This window comes from Podarcis melisellensis, assembly GCF_964234715.1.
Source record: "Podarcis melisellensis genome assembly, chromosome: Z".
NCBI lineage: Eukaryota > Metazoa > Chordata > Lepidosauria > Squamata > Lacertidae > Podarcis > Podarcis melisellensis.
In genome coordinates this window covers 8160375-8175724 of record NC_138547.1, presented here as the reverse complement: position 1 = coordinate 8175724, position 15350 = coordinate 8160375, and the positions used below count along the sequence as shown (strand labels likewise).

General features: G+C 44.5%; 1 protein-coding gene across 6 annotated transcripts in view; it reads right to left on the bottom strand.

Moving 5' to 3' along the window:
* Window positions 1-15350, bottom strand: part of TNC (tenascin C) — an 81417-nt gene that overhangs the window by 33177 nt on the left and 32890 nt on the right. For all 6 annotated transcript variants that reach the window (XM_081896260.1, XM_081896261.1, XM_081896262.1 and 3 more), the window contains exons 4-10: window positions 14663-14926; window positions 13296-13411; window positions 13036-13192; window positions 10141-10410; window positions 8417-8602; window positions 7933-8022; window positions 4676-4939 (exon numbers count right to left, since the gene is read on the bottom strand). In XM_081896260.1, the coding sequence (XP_081752386.1) occupies window positions 4676-4939; window positions 7933-8022; window positions 8417-8602; window positions 10141-10410; window positions 13036-13192; window positions 13296-13411; window positions 14663-14926 (1347 nt within the window). The remainder of the gene's footprint in view (window positions 1-4675; window positions 4940-7932; window positions 8023-8416; window positions 8603-10140; window positions 10411-13035; window positions 13193-13295; window positions 13412-14662; window positions 14927-15350) is intronic.

Genomic DNA, 15350 nt, shown 5'->3' with positions numbered 1-15350 from the left:
GAATGCAGTAACGAATGAGGTAAATGAGGTAAATATTTTATTGTGGGGACCAAAGCCCCCACAGCCCCGAGGATTTGACTCCTGTGTTTTCAAGGAAGGGAGTGGATAGTGCTCCCTATATCTCCATATTAGTTGTCTTCTATTGGCAAGGGGAGAGAGTCCTGTTTTCATAGTGAACATCAATTTCATATTTTCTGGGATACAGTGGTTAAATGGGAAAAATGTCATGCTTTCAGCAACTAAGAAAAGAGATTTTCCTAATATAATGCATTTTTGTATGTTATTTTTACTAATATGCATGCTCCTGTACACATTATACTAGTATATGCATATTTGTACACATTTTTTGGCTGGGGAACTACACCACAAGATTCAGAGCAGTATGGATTTTGATGGTTGTGCTTCAATTCACATTATTTTGGGAAAGTGTGAATTTGGCAGGTTTATCTTTAAATGCAAACTGAATCCTGTTTCTTCCCCATCCTAGTAACAACCCAGTGCACGATCTGTTTCTATAACATTGCCAAAGCAAAGCAGGCATGAGCTTGGACTGAGAGCTACATGTAGCTATTCTGAGCTCTCTAAAAGGAAGAATGGAGTAGAAATATAATAAATATGAGAAATATAGGGGCCTAGATGAGGCGACAGTAGCCAGGCATAGCAGGTAGATTAAGAAAAGAATAAATACAGTCTTGAGTTAAGAGCTTCTTGGATGGACAACAGATATCTGGCTATAAACATTCCTTCCAAAAATGAAATTCCTCTATTTATTATACTCTAAGCAAAGCCTCCAGCTTCTGCGGCTGCCATTTCTATATATGGTTCATATTGTTCATATTGAGAATATGAATGCTATAAAGAATTTAAATGTGATCCCTCACTGTTACTTCAGCCATAGCTCAGCGGGAGAACATCTGCCTTGCATGCAGAAGGTCCCAGATTCAACCCCGAACATCTCCAAGTAGGGCAACGAATGTGTCCTGAGTGGACAGCTATTACCAGGCAATTGGGGACAATAGTGTGCTAGATGGACCAAGGGTCTGCTTCACTTTAGGGCAGCTTCCTATCTCCCTAAATCATACCAGATGGGAATGCTTTCCTGGATGCTGACTGGGGTAAATCTGTCTTCTTTTCTACCTAAAGAGATGGATCTGAAACCTCAGGGAGTGGCTGTTAGTATTGACAGCACAGGGCCTAGATGCAGTGGTTTTCTATCTCCCAGGACTCAGCCAACCCTTTACAATGGAGTGGGAACTTCCTGCTGCTGAGGAGGTGAAGAGTATGAAGCATTTTTACTGATGTTAATGAAAACAAGTAGAACTTTGACTGTCTTTGTCTCAAATGGAACTATACTTCAGTCTGTCTGTGGTCCTTGAGCAGAAGGAGTTAACCAGAAGGAGAGTCAGTGTGTCCTAGTGATTGGCATGCCAGAAAAAGGGTGGGGGAGACTCAGGTTCAAATCCTAAGCTGCAGCTATGAAGCTAAGTCTACCCTACCACACAGGGATGTTGTGAAGACAACACTGGTGGGGCAGGGAATGTGTGTCACCCTGAGCTTCAAGGAGGAAATGCAATTTAAATCCCTGTTGTTACAGTGGGATTTGAGACCATCTCACTTAATCTGGATCAGGGCCTTGGAACTATTCATACCATTTCTTTTTCTATTACCCCAATCCCACAAAACAAATCCAACTAAGTTCTGCTAAGAGTAGACCCACTAAAATCAATGTACCTAAGTTATTCATGCTCCTTATTTCCCAGAGTGTGACTGACATCGGCTGCAGCTCTTAAAAGCCCACTCATGTTTTGCTTTGGAGGAATGCTATCAAATTGCCCCCATCTTTGCTTCCATGGGTTGTTCCTGGGGGACATCAACTTAAGAATTACAGAAGCCAATTCAGAAAGCCAAGCCTGGGTTACTCAAGCTGCCTGATGCTAAAGGAGAACAAAGGGACTCAGTGTCATTTCACAGCAGAAGGGGTGAAGCAACATGTCTTGTATGATTTGGCTCAGGATGGAAGATTCCTTGCCTTAGAGGCAATCAAGGGAATATAATAAGGGAACCATCACCTCCCTGAGTCACATCCCAGCATCCTTCTGGGCCCTTGTTTGAATGGTCCTCCTGGTGCTTATATATTGGGACAAGCACAACTTCACTTGGAGGCAGAGGGAGACAGAACAGCGGCTAGCAGAACTTTGATGCAAGAGCTCCTGTACTTATCAGTACTTCCCCGGAACAAACTTGGGCCCCAGGTTATGGGTGCCCAGTGCACGTGACGTCATGATGTCACATTGCAATGTGACATCATTACGTCACACACATTCCCCGGCCTCAGAACCCGATTTCCCGTGGCATCGGAAGTCAGGTTCTGAGACCTCACAAGCCTAGGACGGCATCTCTGAGGTCTCACAAGGCCTCGGACATGACTTCCGGTGCTTCATGAGGCACCAGAAGTTGAGTCAGGGGCCCTGTGGTGTGGGTGCTCGGGCACTCAGAGCCCCCTATAGTTGACAGGAAGAGGTGGGTGGGGAAGAAATAACTCTGGGCTGATGATCACTGATAAATAAAAAACAAGAAAACCCTAGGTGGTTTAGGCTTTGATGCCAGAAATGTCCAGATTTGGACATCTGAGCTCACTTGTTTATACAACTTTTGCTCAGACCTCATTTATACAATCCCTAGAAGAATATGGAACACAGGAAGCTGGCTTTTACTGTGTCAGACCTTTGGCCCATCTAACTCAGTATTGTCTACATAGTGTTGTGACCAATGTAAGTCCTATTCAGAGTAGACCTACTGTAATTAATGAACATGCCTAACTTGGATTCCTTGATCTAAATGGGCATGCGTGCTCCCAGTTCAATACAACTCACTGACTGGCAACAGTTCTCCAGGGTTTCAGGCCAGAGTCTCTTATAGCCCTACCTGGAAATTCTGGGGGATTGAAGCTGGGAATTTCTACATGCAAAGCATGTGCTCTACCACAGAGCTACAGCCCTTTCTCCTGGAAGATGGGAAGCTGCCTTATACAATTGCTCAATCTACTCTGTATAGAGTTTACACTGGCAATGGCTGTCCAGGACTTCAGGCAGGAGTCTCTCCCAGCCCTAGCTAGAGATGCCAGGGGTTGAATGTGCAGTCTTCTGCATGCAAATCAGGTGTCCTACCACTGAGCAGGAATGGAAATGCCCGTCAGAATCTGGACCTTCCTCATATAGAAGTTGACAGATAAAACTAGGCAAGATGAGAGCAATGAATACCTTCCCACCATCCCTTTCACACAATAGACCTTTACGTACCCAATAATTTATTTCATGCAGAGAGATTCCAGTTATTTATAGCATGTGCATTTTTTAGAGTTTTGCCTTGGCAGATGGTTAAAAGAAACTGTCTGCCTTGAAATTTTCAAATGATTCGTATTGGAGATGAGACTATAGAAGAAAGCCCTTTCCCTTCCTTGTGGTCCCTAAGTACTCAATACCTAAATGGGGGAAATGTGGAGCATGTGCTAATTTGGGGAACATCTGCATTTCACTGTCCTGGGTTCTCAAAACCAGATGGGACTATAGAGGTGAAGAAAAAACCTTCCATGTGGTGTTAATGAGCTGCCCATGCCAGTCCCCCACCATCAAAGAACTCTATTTTTTATTGCTAGAACATAAAAGGAACAATTGGGATTTCATTAACATCCAGACACTAATCTGAATATCAAGGCACATCTTGTAACTATGTACAGAAGGAAACTTTGATCTTGTTACTTCTTTAGCTGCACAGACCACCAAAACTGGAGCTAAAGACTTGGAGTGGCTGGGAAACTCATTCCTGAAAAGTTCTTTCCTAGAAAGAAGATGCTGTTATCATATTTATGGCTGCAAACATTAATCAGATGTAAGCTTGTGCCTTTGATGGTTTCTCTCCCAGTGAATGAGCTTTTGCATGACAAGGGCCATATTCACACCATACATTTAGAGCACTATAGCACCATGTTAAACAGTCATAGCTTCCCACAAAGCTACCAGTCCCAGACTTCCCAGTGAAGAGAAGTTGATTGTTAGACCACTCTAGAAACTGTAGCTCTGCAAGGGGACGGGGGGGGGGGGTCTCCTAAGAAATGTCAGCACCCATAATGAATTACAGTTCCCAGATTGTTTTTAAATTGGCTATTTAAAGTTGTATCATAGTGCTTTAAATTTAAGGTGTGAATAGGGGTAAGTTCAGTGTCCCTAACCTGTCCCAAGTCAATCTAGAAGACTATTTAATGTGGCAGCTTGAATCGCCATGCAAATAACTGCACAGTGTCCTGGTTCCATCCTTGGCAAAAGAGGCATATTACAGGGCTCATCTTTGGGGTCAAAGCACATTTGCTGCTCATGTGCCTGTCCACTGGAACTCTTGAAACATTAAAATGATGCAAACATAAGCTGGAGCAAGAGGTAAGTGGGGCTGATGACAGAAAAGGTATATTATGGGCTGCCTGTCTTTTTTTTTTTTTGTCTGCTGTACCCACACCCTATAGCAATTTAAGCCTACAATTTGGTTGGAGGCATGAACTGAAGGGTCAGAGCCAAAGGGTCAGTGTACAAGGGGCTATTGGCTTCAGGCCCTCAGCCATGTGCTGTAAACCATTGTGCAATCCAAGAACCTATTTGGGGAGATGCAAACACAAGGCACGTACCAGTAGAGCCAACCACTGTTGCAGGCTTGCTCTTGTGCCTGCCCTTCTCTGCCACAAGGTTGATGGTGTACTCTGTCCCAGCATCTAGGGACCTTAGGATGTGAGATGTGCTATCGGCAGGAATCTCCATTTCATTCTTCCTCCCATCAGGGGTCATGTAAGTAAGGCGATAACGATCAATTTTAGCCCGGGGTATTTTCCACCGCAAAGTGAGAGTTGTCTCGGTAGGATCAGTGATTTCCAAGTCCTTGGGACGATCCAGATCTGTGTGCAAAGATAAATAAGAGAATTGTAGAGTTGAGGGACCATTTTGGGCCATGTAGATCAATCTATTTAACAAGGCTCAGTTAATGGACAATTGTGTTTGGGTGGAGATGGAGCAGTATATTCTGTTGATCCTGTTCTTCTGGACTACAAGCTGTGTAAAAAGTGCAGAGAGAGATTGAGTCCCCTTCTTCTGAGAACTGTTATTGGAAGATTCCCAAACATTTGGTACTGTATTGCTTAAGAAACGTTTCCTCCTATATTACTGAAACGGTTGCAAAAGGGTTGTGGGGGTTGCAGGGGTGTGGAAGCAAAAAATGTAACGCATGTTGGGTACAGATACCCCCCCAAAGTGAACAGTATGGTACAAGTCCGCTCACCTTCTGTGGTGGGCAGCACTGTGGCCAGGTATCCAGGCCCATGCAGTGGTCCCATGGGGGGACAGGTTTTGACACCCCCCCCTCATTGCCATCTCAGCCATGTCACCAACGTTTGAATTGCAGCAAGGGCAAAATGACCTCAGTGCATTTTAAGCAGCTAATGTGACCATACTGTACCCTTAAACACATTACATCTAGTAAGTATTTATCCTCTTCAGTGTAACAATCCCATGGATATTCAAAGAGTAATACCATTCTTTTAAAATCTTTGAATCCCCTTTGGCAGGTTTGGGAAACCTCAGGCTGGAGATCTGAACACAGGCCTCAAGGCCTCTCTCTCCAACCCTCAAGACTGGGATACTTCCCAGGGCACACCCCTCACTAGTCTTGCTTCACAAACTCCTCGAGTCTTTCTGCCTGGTGAAAATGTGTCTTCCTTGAACTCTAATAATGCAATTATCAGACTGCCTACATGGAGGAGATGGAGGGGTATGTGTGTCTAGAAACTGTATAATGGTGGCATTTACAATTGCCTTTCAACATACTTCTGTATCTGGCCCTGACTCCATAGACCTGTGGCCCTCAAAAGGTTGCTCAGAAGGGAATGTGGCCCTCGGGCTGAAAAGGGTTCCCCATCCCTGCCCTATGATGAAATTGTTAGTTGCGCAAACAGTGTTGCCTCTGCAAACCCTTAGATAGATCCTGTTGCTTGGCTGCAATTTTGTATGCGCTTTTGGGACACATTTCCTGATATAAGATACAGTGGTGAGCAGATGGCCTGCAGTTCAGACCTGGCCTAGTGACAACCACTGGTTGACCACCACTATTAGTGATTTGAAAGAAACTTTTTAGTCCATGCCAATGTCCTCTTCAGAAGTGGCTTCAAGAGGGAGGTAAACAGCCCTACCCACATACCAGTTTTCTGACTCCCCTCTCTATTCCAGGACAGGCAGAGTGCCAGTTAGAAATTTGCTGATACAGGAGGAAAGAGTGCAGTGTGCTCCAAATTTACGTGGCTTTATGCATGACAGAGCCTAGCAAGCTCTCTCTGCAATTTTGAAATGTACATATATCCGCAGAACGTTGGCACAATATTTATCCATTTTTTGAAATCACTGGTCTAGTTCAGTCCTGGGAACTTTGTTCTCTGTAGTTCTCTCTGCATTGAAAAAGGTATTGGTTCTAATCTAGATAATGTGAGTTGTACTCTTAAGAGTGCAGAAAAATCATTTGGGAAAGTATGTGGGATATTCTGAATGTTCATTCACCTGGTGCCCAAGGTAATTTAGCACTTCCTATGTGAATGCACACTGCATCCAACAAAAACACTGGCCGGGTTTGTATGTAATAAGCAAACACGTAGGCTCCCTGACAGGAGAATGAAGCCAATTTGCTTCTCCCCAGCCATTTTGGTGCTGTGCTGTGCCAAACTAAGCCATGGTTTGGCTCAGCATGTCATCCAAGCATTGAGCCAGGATTTAGCTCTTTCCAAACAGACCACGAGCTCATACAGGTTTGCTCTATAGTTTACAGCTTGTGGAGAGAGTTAAAGCACAAGCCCAGGTTTGAATGACCCTCTAAGCCAAACCACAGTTTAGCTAAGCATAGCAGCAAAGTGAGCAGGGAGGTGTAAGGCAGCCATGATCTCCTCTCTGGAAACCTGCACATTTGCTTATTTGCACCATACCACTATTTGGCTCAGGGTTCCATACAAATGGGGAAAATGTGGGTTTCAAAGAGGTCTGTCTAAAAGTTTTGGAAACCAATATCACAAGAAGGGAACCCCAACTATACATGCAAGTCCTGGTTTAAGTGGGCTGTGGTGATGGTCTACAGTCTCACTAACTGCCAGCCCATTAGAGCAAAAATAAATGATAATAATACTTATAATGATTCCTGTTTTCACTGGCTCCCCTTATTTTTCTAGGGCCCAGGGGCCAAATGTGGCCCTCCAAGCCTCTCTATCCAGCCCACAGGACTCCTCCCCAGGGCATGGACTCCTCCCCAGGCCATACCTTCTCCTCAATGCCCATCTCTCAGCAGCATTGCCCTGTGACTTTTTCAAGTGCTTTTGCCTGAATCGTATGTGACATTGGATTGTGATTATTCCCCTTTCTTCTCTGGATGGAGGATGTTGAAAGGTATGTGTGTGTTTAGAAACCTCTCACTTCTGCAAAGCTGGAATGGAGCCTACCTTTTGTCTCTGGCCACACCCACTACTAGCGTGCATCTCTAAAAGGGATGCCCCTGAGGGGAAGCATCCCTTGAGCTGGAAAAGCTTCATTACTCCTGTAATACTGAGTGTTTAATGGAGACTGTCACAGTCAGGGTCATGCTGCAGCCCTGGGTGACAATACTTGAATCAAGACCTGCATAATGTATTCTGTGGCTCAGGAACCCAGGCATCAGTATCTTAAGCTGGGAAAGATGGAGAAAGTATTTATATCAAATCTGGACAATCCAAAGGCTTTGTACTGCTAGTCGATCACTGCTGCTATTCCTTTCTGTGTCTGAAGAGGGCACTGAAGCCTGGCTACACATACAATCCACAGCCCCGGGGTTCCTGGCAGGCAATTTGTTTCCTCTTATAAAGAGGATGAGACATTTTCCTACCAGTTCCAGCATTAATAGTGGAAGGAGAGCTCTCTTTGTCCTGCTTCACAGCTGTCACTCCAATGCCATATTCTGTTCCTGGCCTGAGACCTAAACAACAACAGCAACAACAGAAATAGCTCTTTATTCATTTTGCCATTTGATGAAAGAAGTTTCAATTAATTATATGTTCTTAAATCAATCAATTAATATATTAAACAAGTATACATTTTCATAGGAATAAAACCTTAGTTGTGAAGATTTTAAAAGTGCAATTATTTATCTTTTATATTAAACATATATGTTTTGCCATCTCTGTCAGTCAAAAAGGTGTCCCCCTCTTTTATTTAATAAAAGAGATTAAGAACTTGTGAATGCCACAGCATGATAGGATTTGTAGTCTTATAACTAGCCCTGCATGATAAGATTTGTAGTCTTAAGAATGCAATCCAAGCCTGAGGCCATGCAACTTATATAGACATTTGGTCCAACAGGTGAACCATACCTGTGAGTGTAGCTTTGGTTGTGGCTTGGTCACTTCTGGGTACTGTGACTTCAGCATGATCTCCACCAGAAATGGGGGCATACTTAATTCTGTAAGCTTCCGGTGTTGCTTGGCTGTTCTTCCATTCCAGGGTGATGGTGCTGTCTGTCTGAGACAGGTGTTTCAGATTTTTGGGAGCATCCAGTTCTGGGCAGAAGAAGGAAGATGGTTAACTGTTAGCAAAGTTTGTGTATGCAGAACTGCAGGGGAAGCTTTGGGCTTAACAAATGTTAGGACATGTTCCCCATTAGTGATGGGCAAACTTCCTTCTGCTCTGTTCAGATTTGGTTCAGCATTTATGAACTATCTCTTTCTAACAGCACAGTGGTTTCTGCCCAATGCCAAGCCTACTTACAGTAGACTCATTGGCATTAATGGACATGACTAACAGGTTCATTCATTTCAGTGGGTCTACCCTGAGTAGAACCTAGTTGGATACAACCCAATACTTTCAAGCTTGGTATGTTAGCATAGATAGGAAATCTGTAGCCCTTCAAGTGTTGCTACACTACAATCCCAGTGAACACTAACCATTAGCCATGCTGGTTGGTACTGAAAGGGATTGGCATTCAACAACATCTGCAGACTGCAGGACTACAAGTTCCCCTCCCTTGTGATAGAGCAGCGGTTTCTGGATTAAATCCCAGGGTGCCTTGGTGTTCCTCAGAAGATTCTCAAGAGATTCCTCAATGTGGTGCACACCAGTATTCCCAGTACTCCCAAGCATTTCCAGAGAAGTGTGTCTGCAGATGCACTTTGGGTGAGCTTTGGTGCACATCTGCAGTTCATGTGGAGCAATAGTGATGCTCAAAGGCTTAACTAGTACACTGAATGTGCCCCGTGGATTGCTCCATAATGTTCTGCAGTGCACCATGGTTCCAAGACAGTTATTTGTTGTCAGAAAAGTAAAAAAAGGATTGAATCAATTCTCCGAAAGTAGATAGTTTTAAAAGTAATGGATTTGGTACTTGGTAGAAGTCTGCTCTGAGCCTGCAGAGCTCAAGGGCAACACGCACTGGCCTCTGCAATCAGCCAATAGATCAAGGCCCGCTGGGGGCCTGCTCCCCCTGTCTCCCAGGAAGAACAACATGTCAAGAAAGAGACTAGCCTGGACCCATCCATTGGCTGAAGCAGCTGCTGCTGCTTTGCCAGAAAAGGACACCCTGCTCCAACTACCTGTTGGAGTTCTTGAACTGGAACTGTAGAAGCAGGTAATGGAAAAGACGACTCTGGTCCCAACCATTGACCAAAGGAGCAAAAGTCATCAGCTGCTATTCAGGCAAGAACTCCAGCAAGAGAAGACCAGCCTGGTCCCAACTTGTAGCTTATGGTTTGCCAATTTGCTCTGATCATACACTTTGCTTTGCCAAGTGATCTGGGAGAAAGTCAGATCCAGTACAATTAATACAAGACTTGACAAGCACATAGAGCTGAAAAGGGAAGTGGGAAAGTGTGTCTGTCTTCCAACTTCCTCCCCCAGCTCTATGCAGTTCTCAAGGGATGAAAAAAAGTAAATTCCTCACCACCTCATGACTAAAAGGGCATTGAGTGAGAGGGAGCTCAGTGGGTGTATTGGCACCAAAGTTATAATTCAAGGACACCATTGCATCCATCGCTGCCACACTGGAAACCATGGTAGGTAGGTAGGTAGGTAAGTAGGAAGGAGAACTCTGACCACTTATTACCTGTGACAAAGGTTTCCGTCACAGGGTCACTCTCCATATCCCCACGTCGGGACACTAGGGTCACCTCATATTCGGTATGTGGTTTCAGATTCCCAATAGAGTATTGGCTATCATCCTTTGAAAGGTCGATGGTTGTTCGGTCCCCTGGGACATCCTTGGGCCCAAAAGTCAGCTCAACACCATCAATCTCAGCCAATGGTTTAAACCATGTGATCAGTGCTGTAGTGTCTGTAACATCATTTGCCTCGATCTGGCTGGGGGCATCAAGCTCTGTTGAGTACGAAAAAGGATGAGACAGGGATTTAGAATATTTGGATACCATACAACTCCTTGATGAATAGGCTTTTTAAAGGGTGCAAAAATAAATTTGAATGAATTGCAAAAATTATCTGGGGTGGGGGTGTGCAGAGACCATACATCTCCATCTCAAAACAGTCTTCATTTTCATTTAATTAATTAATTAGCTGGCTAGTTAATTTACCACATTTTCTAATTTTCTTTGTACTGTACTGTATCTAATAAAACATATAAAACTTGATAAAATATTTTCCACATGTGGTGAGCAGCTATTCAATCTGACAGTTGCTACAGGCACATGCAGAGAGCCCGCCCCCCCTTCAGTACTGCTGCCCACTCACTAACCCTCTGGGGAAATCCATATTCTTTTTGCAGCAGCAACGAGAACTGCAGTGACATAAAGTGCCTTTATTGTTCCTCTTTACTGCTGTAAGAATCTAGACACAGCAGGAAGGTGACCCAACAGAAATACAGAGAGATAGTTTTTTCAATGGATGGCTCTACATCCTTCACAGTTCCATTGTACTCTTCCTTTTCCTATCCCAATGTGTGTCAATATTATGTCACTAATCTCTCCAACAGTGTTGGCTCCCAGTTCTTGTGGGGCATCTGGAAGGAGGCTGTCAGTGGGCCCCCAGCCCATGCCTTTCAATTAGGCCTCCTCCCCATTATGAAATGAGTAGCCATCTTGTTAGATGCAGCCCACACTATGTGAGAGGTTAAAGGTAAAGGGACCCCTGACTGTTAGGTCCAGTCGCAGACGACTCTGGGGTTGTGGCGCTCATCTCACTTTATTGGCCAAGGGAGCCGGGTTTGCAGCTTCTGCGTCATGTGGCCAGCATGACTAAGCCACTTCTGGCGAACCAGAACAGTGCACTGAAACACTGTTTACCTTCCCGCTGGAGCGGTACCTATTTATCTTCTTGCACTTTGACGTGCTTTCGAACTGCTAGGTTGGCAGGAGCTGGGATCGAACAACGAGAGCTCACCGTGTTGCGGGGATTCGAACCACCGACCTTTCAATCGGCAAGCCCTAGGCTCTGTGGTTTAACCCGCAGCGCCACCCGTGTCCCACCTATGTGAGAGGTTAGGTGACTGCAGTTCTGAGAAGCAAATTATCTTTCCAATTGCTGCCCGTTACATTGTGGAGGTGAGGAGGGAGGACATGTGAGAAAGGTTTCAACTCCCATGACTTGCTCCTTGGCTATCATGCCCTAAACCAAGAATCCTCATGTGCCAAGTGGTCCTACCACAGGAGTTCCAAGGAGGAGACTTGGTTCTTCCCATGTGGACCTGCTGAAACCAGATCCCTCATCTTGTTCCTTGAGCTCTAAGGAGATTCCTGACCAATGGGTGAAACCTGACCAGTGGGTGGACCAGAGATTCCCCAGAGGATCAGGAAAGACTTGAGGAGCTTTCTTTAAAGAAAGAAGGGAGATGGGTATGTTCAGAAAGAAAAGACTGAGAGGTGAAATGATAGCCATCTTCAAATATTTGAAGGTCTGTAACACGGAAGGTGGACCAAGCTTATTTTCTGGTGCTCCAGAGGGTTGGATCTGAACAAACGGATTCATATTACAAGAAAGGAGAATCTGACTAAACATTAGGAATAAAGTTCTGGTGGTAAGAGCTGTTTAACAATGGAATGGACTACCTTGGGGAGTCATGGACTCTCCTTCATTTGAGGTTTTCAAACAGAGTTTGGATGGCTATCTGTCAATGAATCTTTAGATATGATTCTTGTGTTGCAGGGGGTTGGACTAGTCAACCATTGATGTCCCTCCCAACCCTACAGTTCTATGATTCTGTAATTCTAAATCCCCCAGCTTGAAACTTTGCTGCGCAGAAGACACCAATGTGCACAGAAAAAGTAACAGGCCCTTTAAATAAGATTATACACCAGTTATCCAACTCCTGAATTTTAAAATGAACTGCTTTTGGGCAGGTTAAGGCTTTGACTGAGTCAGATAAAGACAGTCTCATATTGCCCAAGTTTGAGTTGGGCTATCTGGAGTGTTCTGCAGCTGTTGAGGGGCAGGGTGTCTGGTGAGAAGAAGGAGCTCTTCTTGCATGGGCCCTTTTCCAGCAGTGGAAGTTAAGAGGAATAGGTTGGTTTGACTGGTTTGTTTTCTCCCTTCCCTTTCACAGCACAGGCTCTAGTGTTTGCTGTCAGACCTTGGCATCTCATTTTCTCACTATGGAAAGAGCACTGATTTTTCAGTATTCTGCAATTGCAGTCTCTATTGGGAAAAATAGATTCAAATCAACTAAGTAGTCTTTAGTGTTAAAATGTTCTCCAGTGATAATGCTTGTGGTTTGGATATAGAGTACTTCATTATGTTTTTGTTGATGACCTTGCTCATCCTTTGTTTGGTGAGAAGCCTCTTGAAGATTGCAGCAACTATCAGTTTTGACGGTTGCTACAGTCATCCACTGCAAATGCCATCCATTCTAGCTTTCTCTCAGCATTGCTGCTTGCTCACCTTCCCAGGTTATCTATTTTCTTCTCGCAACAAACAAGAGAAGCAACTCACTAAATAGTCAAACTAATAACTGGCACAGTCACCTAGAGGCTAATCACATTCAGTTGCTACTTACTTGTTGTTATTACCCTGGAGAGGCCAGGTCCTCTGGTTTGATTCTTCACAACATAAAGAGACACATTATATTGTTGTCCTGGTGCCAAGCCTGGTTGCAGATACGATGTTTGAGGCTTCTTTAGACTGTTCCTGATTCCCACATTGTCTTCCTCCTTCTGCAATGCATAAGTTAAACAATTGGAATTTAAAGAAGGAAGAAATGTAACCAGGACCCTTCACATCACAAGGGACCCACTCATAGGTCATATCTTTCCTTACCAGGCTGTTAAAAACAATCTCCCATCCACTGAATGGGATGTCCAGGGGGTCCCACTCCACCTCTACTGATGTCTCTTTAATAGATTTGAACTTCAAGCCATCTGGAGCGGGCAAATCTGGAAAGCAATAGCAGAAAGCAGATGCATGAGGCATGGCTTCAGCATTCAAACCATATTCATTAAAAATATATATAGAAATACTCCCAACACTATATGCTGGAACACTACTTGAAAGCCAGTAAGCTACAAAGAAGAAATCCGACATACTGGGAACACACTATCAAACTTTCCCCCTGTCATTCTTGAGGAAGGCCCAGGATTTAGGACTGAAACAAAGCAGTTCCTCCAAATCCATCAACTCATTGGAAGGTTGCAAAGAGCCACATTCCTGTTTGCAATGTGGGGTGGGGCGTGTCAGTACGCCTTTCAACCGATGTCAGTGACTGGGCTCAATAACTGATTCTGCCCCAACTGGGCTAGGCAACTGGAGCACTTTCAGAGACCTTCCAGTTCTGGAAAGCAGGTCTCAGTGCACTGGACTCACAACTGTGCATTGTGAGCACCAGACTCAGCAGAGAATAAATAACGCGGAAGCTAGCTGTGAAGCATAGCTTCTTTTATTTCTAATAGCTACTGCAAACTAAAGAACTTCTGGCTTGCATGAGTGTTACAGCTCCCACTCAGCCATCTAGTCACTACATAGATAAGACTCTCTCCACACACAGAGTCAGGCAGGCAGTCAAGAGTGGAAGAGAAGAGCAGTTTCCACCCCCTCTTTTCTGAAAACATCAGATCAGGAGATTCTTGCAATGGGAGGGGGTGAAAATATCAACAGGGCAGGAGGGGGGCGGCTGTAAAAATGGCTTAAATCTTTTCATGCTCTGCTCCTTGGCCCATTTCCCCCCTTTGCCTACATGTTGTCATTCCAGAGTAAGAGCATTGCCTTCACTCAGGCTTTCTGATGAAGTGCCTTCCTGCTTGGTTCTGCAAGGGGCAACACAGAGAATTAGGAGGAGGAAGCTGATAGGCAGTTCTACCCTCTGGGCTGGTCCTAAGTAAAAAAGGTAGGCAGGTGAGAGCTGGCAGGGCAGTGTCAGGCCCCATTCACCCTACTGGACCAGCCTCCTTTTCTAAATAAAATGTGTTTTGCACTTGGCTAGTACTGGAGAAAGGATTTCTGAACCAGGGGAAATGATGGTTGCCCCAACTAGTACCCACTTAATTACATCTGGGCTCATAGCATAGAAGCAATAACATAGAAGCAAACAGCAGTGCACCCATGTATTCCATCCTGATTTTACAGGAAGGTAAGTGTTTTGTAGACAAGCAAGTTAGTTGAATGGCTCAGCTGGCCTTTAATGTACTTACAAGTGGCTACACGGGCACTAATTGGGATGCTCTTCTTGTTCTTCAGGATGGCAAAAACACGGATGAAGTATTCCACACCAGGCTCCAGCTCTCGGATGGTGGCTGACGTATGGTTCCCAGGCACTCTGAACTCAAAGTCTAAGCCACCAGTTCCGGTAGGGATGTAGGTGATGAGGTATTCATTGACCACATTTTCATTCTTCCATTCCAGGTTGACAGTCTTGTCAGTCACATCTGTAACTGTCAGATCTTTTGGAGGCAATACTAACAAGAGAAATTAAAAGATAAAATAAAAACATGTACTATGGCAGAGAATCAAATGGCATGTGTTTTTAAAACTGAGACACAGATCATTTGCCCTGCTAAGGGCTAGGCTGCATGATCAGGGTAGTCATTTTGGACTGTAGGTGGGGAATGAGGGTTCTGATGGCTCCCACCAGCACCCTATGTATGCTAGAACCTGGATTTCATATTGCTTGTTGTTGTTGTTTTTAGACCCTATGCTGTTCAACATAGTACAGTGAAAAGAGGTTTCTATTAAATGCTTGTGCTGAACCTTTAGCTCGTTTCTAACTTTGAAGCCATCTGCACTATGCATTTAGAACAGCATCATAGCACTTTAAACTGTAACGGCTTCCCTCAGGGACTCCTGGAAACAGTTTGTTTAGGGTGCTGAGAGGAGGTTGTT